Source organism: Nicotiana tabacum, chromosome 5, assembly GCF_000715075.1.
Source record: "Nicotiana tabacum cultivar K326 chromosome 5, ASM71507v2, whole genome shotgun sequence".
Taxonomy (NCBI): domain Eukaryota; kingdom Viridiplantae; phylum Streptophyta; class Magnoliopsida; order Solanales; family Solanaceae; genus Nicotiana; species Nicotiana tabacum.
In genome coordinates, this window is record NC_134084.1 from 120,043,902 (window position 1) to 120,047,266 (window position 3,365).

Consider the following 3,365-nt stretch of genomic DNA (forward strand, 5'->3'; position numbering starts at 1 on the left):
TAGTCAAACATTTGTAGATGTGGATTTACTGTCTCTTATTGAACTAATGAACTACACTAGGATCTATGACTTTCAAAATGTGGCTGAGTTGTATATCTGTCCAATGGATAGGACAGATAAATTGGTAAATATTCTAACAGACAAGGATATTTTAGACATTTGTAATGAATTGGAAGATGGGGATACCTTAGATATTTATGTGACTCATGTTGCCCCTTTATGTGTTGTTGACATAAATGAGGCTAGTAAAGGGGTTGGTGGGTGTAATAGTGGAGCTTTTAAGAGCACAACTGTCTTAGAAGAAGAGGAAGATAGTGAATCTGAATCTGAATCTACACCTGCTCATGAACCTACCCCTTCCCCTTCTCCTTCTCCTGAACCTGCTCCTGCTCCTGCCCCTACACCTTCAAGAGAAAAAGAGAGTGGAGTAGATAGTGAATCAGACTTTGATAATAGTGAAGGTGAGGATGACAATGAGAATGATTCAGACTTTGACAATAGTGATAGTGATGAGAGTGATGGAGTAGATTTACATGTTCCTGATGATAAGGATTATGGATCTGATGTTCATGAAGAATTTGTAGAGTGTAGGGATGAACTGAGGAAGTATAGGAGGAAAAGGAGTGAAAGGCCAAAAGATAGAGGTGATATTAACCTAGGTGATGCAGGAGTTGATATTGGTTTTGATGAATTAAGAACTGGTAGCAAGCAAGATAGGTACACAGGCTTAGTAGGGACAGATGAGCCTTACTTTGGGTCTTCAGATGCTGAAAGTTTTCCTTCAGATGCTGAAGATGAATTTGATGAAGAACATAAGGAGAAAATGGCTGCCAAGAGGAGGAAGAAAGCCCTGATATTTGATCCAACTGTCAAGAAAATAACCTGGGAGTTGGGGCTGATTTTTTAGAGTGTTGAACAATTTAGGTTTGCTGTTAGTAAGTATGCAATTTAGAAAGGAGTTCAAATTGAAAAGTATATTAATGAACCTAGCAGGGTGAGGGTAAGATGCATGCATCCAAAATGTCCATGGATCTTGGCTGCAAGCAAAGATGGTAGATCCAACAATTTTAAGGTAAAAAGGTATTGTCCTGTCCACAAGTGTTACAAAACAAATAAAATCAAGCTTTGCAACTCCAGATACCTAGCAAAGCATTACAGGGATAAGATTGTGTGTCAACCAAATATGAAAGTTTGGGAGCTAAAGAAACTCATTAAGGATGAACTGGACATGTATGTTGGTAGGTCTACTGTACATAGAGCTAGAGCAAAAATTCTAAAGGAGATAATAGGTGATGTGCATGCTGAGTTCAAGAGACTCTATGATTATAGAGATATTCTGTTACAAACAAATCCAGGTACAACTTGTGTTGCGAAGGTAGGAGATCAAGGTGAAGGCAAGCTTGTCTTCAATTCATTTTATGTTTGCTTCTATGCTATGAAGAAGGGATGGTCTGAAGGTTGTAGAAGGATAATTGGCATTGATGGTTGTTTTCTGAAAGGCATTTGTAAGGGTCAACTTCTTGTAGCAGTATCAAAGGATGGAAATAATTAGATGTTTCCTATAGCTTGGGCCATTGTAGAGGTTGAGAACAGTTTCACTTGGACATGGTTTTTGAAGTGTGACTCATGACTTAGAGCTTCAAGATGGAAGGGATCTTACTATCATGTCTGATATGCAAAAGGTGAATATATTCTTCTGTTTCTGTTTTCTGTCAATATTTATTTTTTCTAATTTCTGTTTCTGTTGGCAACTAATTCAATTCTTTTTATGTTTAAGGGATTGCTTAAAGCTGTATCAGAAGTGTTGCCTGAAAGTGAACATAGGTGGTGTGCCAGACATATATTAGCAAACTGGTCCAAAGATTGGAGAGGATTAGAGAGGAGAAATAACTTCTGGAGGTGTGCTAGAGCATCATGTGTGGCAGAACTGAATTTTCACCTGGACAGTTTGAATATGCTTAGGAATGGGATATGTGAGAGCCTCTTGAGGTATAACAAGGAAACCTGGTGTAGAGCATACTTCAACTGTGACAGGAAATATGATATAATTGACAACAATATGTGCGAGACATTTAATGCTTGGATACTTGCTGCTCGACACAAGACAATTATCACAATGTTGGAGGAAATTAGAGTGAAGATGATGGAGAGAATAGGAAAGTTGAGGGAGTTTGCAGATACATGGATATGTGATATATCCCCAATTGCTATGAAGGTGTATCAAGATAACATGGCACAATCTATGAGGTGTACAATCAAGTGGAATGGTGAATATGGCTATGAGGTTGAGGATACCTCATTAAGAGTGGTGCTGAAGCATTGTGTGAATATGCAAGCTCAAACTTGTACATGCAGGTCATGGATGCTGAAGGGTATCTCTTGTGCTCATGCCATTGCTGTTATGCATTTCAAGAACCTTGACCTAATTAACTACATATCTCACTGGTACCACAAATCCACCTATCTGAAGGCATATTCAACATTCATCCAGCCTGTGTCAAATATGCAAATGTGGCCAACATCTACCAATCCACCAATTGAACCCCCACCAATTAAAAAGATGCTGGTAGATCAAAGAAGAAGAGAAGAAGAGAAGAAACTGAACATCCTACTTCTGGAAAGCTTTCAAGAAGGGGTATAGAGATGACATGTTCAAACTGTGGTGGATATGGACACAACAAGAGGAGCTGCCCTAAGAAAGCAAGGCCTGCAGATTCTACTCCAGCAAATGCTTTATATATCCAAAGATGTGGAGGAAGAGGCAGAGCAAGAGGAACAGGAACTCCAACTACTTCTGCCCCTGTTGCTGCTGGTAGAGGAAGAGGAACTGCTGCTAGTAGAGAAAGAGGAATTGGTACTCCAACTACTTCTGCCCCTGCTGCTGCTGGTAGAGGAAGAGGAACTGGTAGTGGTAGGTGAAGTTCTGGGTTTGGACTATTTCAATCAAGCAGTGGGTTCACAAGTTTTTCTGTAAGTAGTTCAAAGTTAATTTTATATCTTGTTTGCTTTAACAACTTTACTGAATATTTTCTATTTTTGGCAGTCTGGTGGAGGTAAGCCAAGAGTGGTCTCTCATGGTGGTGAAAAGAGGTCCTCGGCAGATATTCTGGAGTGTTCATACAAGCCAAGAAGTGGTGTAAAATGGAATGGTAGACCAGCCGTTACAAGAAGACAACTTGAAAGAACTGCTGCAACTCGTTCCAGAACTGCCACATCTCAATCCAATTTAAGTCAAGCAAGTTCATCATCCCAGCCATCCCAGAACAACCACTGAATTCTGTTATTGTCACTATTAATTTATTTTGGAACTGTTGTAATTTCCCTTTGGAACTGTAATTTATTTTGGAATTGCTGTTAGGTTAATT

The 3,365-nt window shown here is 39.3% G+C and overlaps 1 protein-coding gene across 1 annotated transcript; it reads left to right on the forward strand.

Moving 5' to 3' along the window:
* The first annotated feature begins 1,664 nt into the window (after positions 1-1,664).
* Positions 1,665-2,641, forward strand: LOC142180930 (uncharacterized). The gene is made up of 2 exons (XM_075253036.1): positions 1,665-1,682; positions 1,778-2,641. The coding sequence occupies exons 1-2, from the start codon at positions 1,665-1,667 to the stop codon at positions 2,639-2,641; spliced, it is 882 nt and encodes a 293-aa protein (XP_075109137.1).
* Positions 2,642-3,365: the final 724 nt, after the last annotated feature.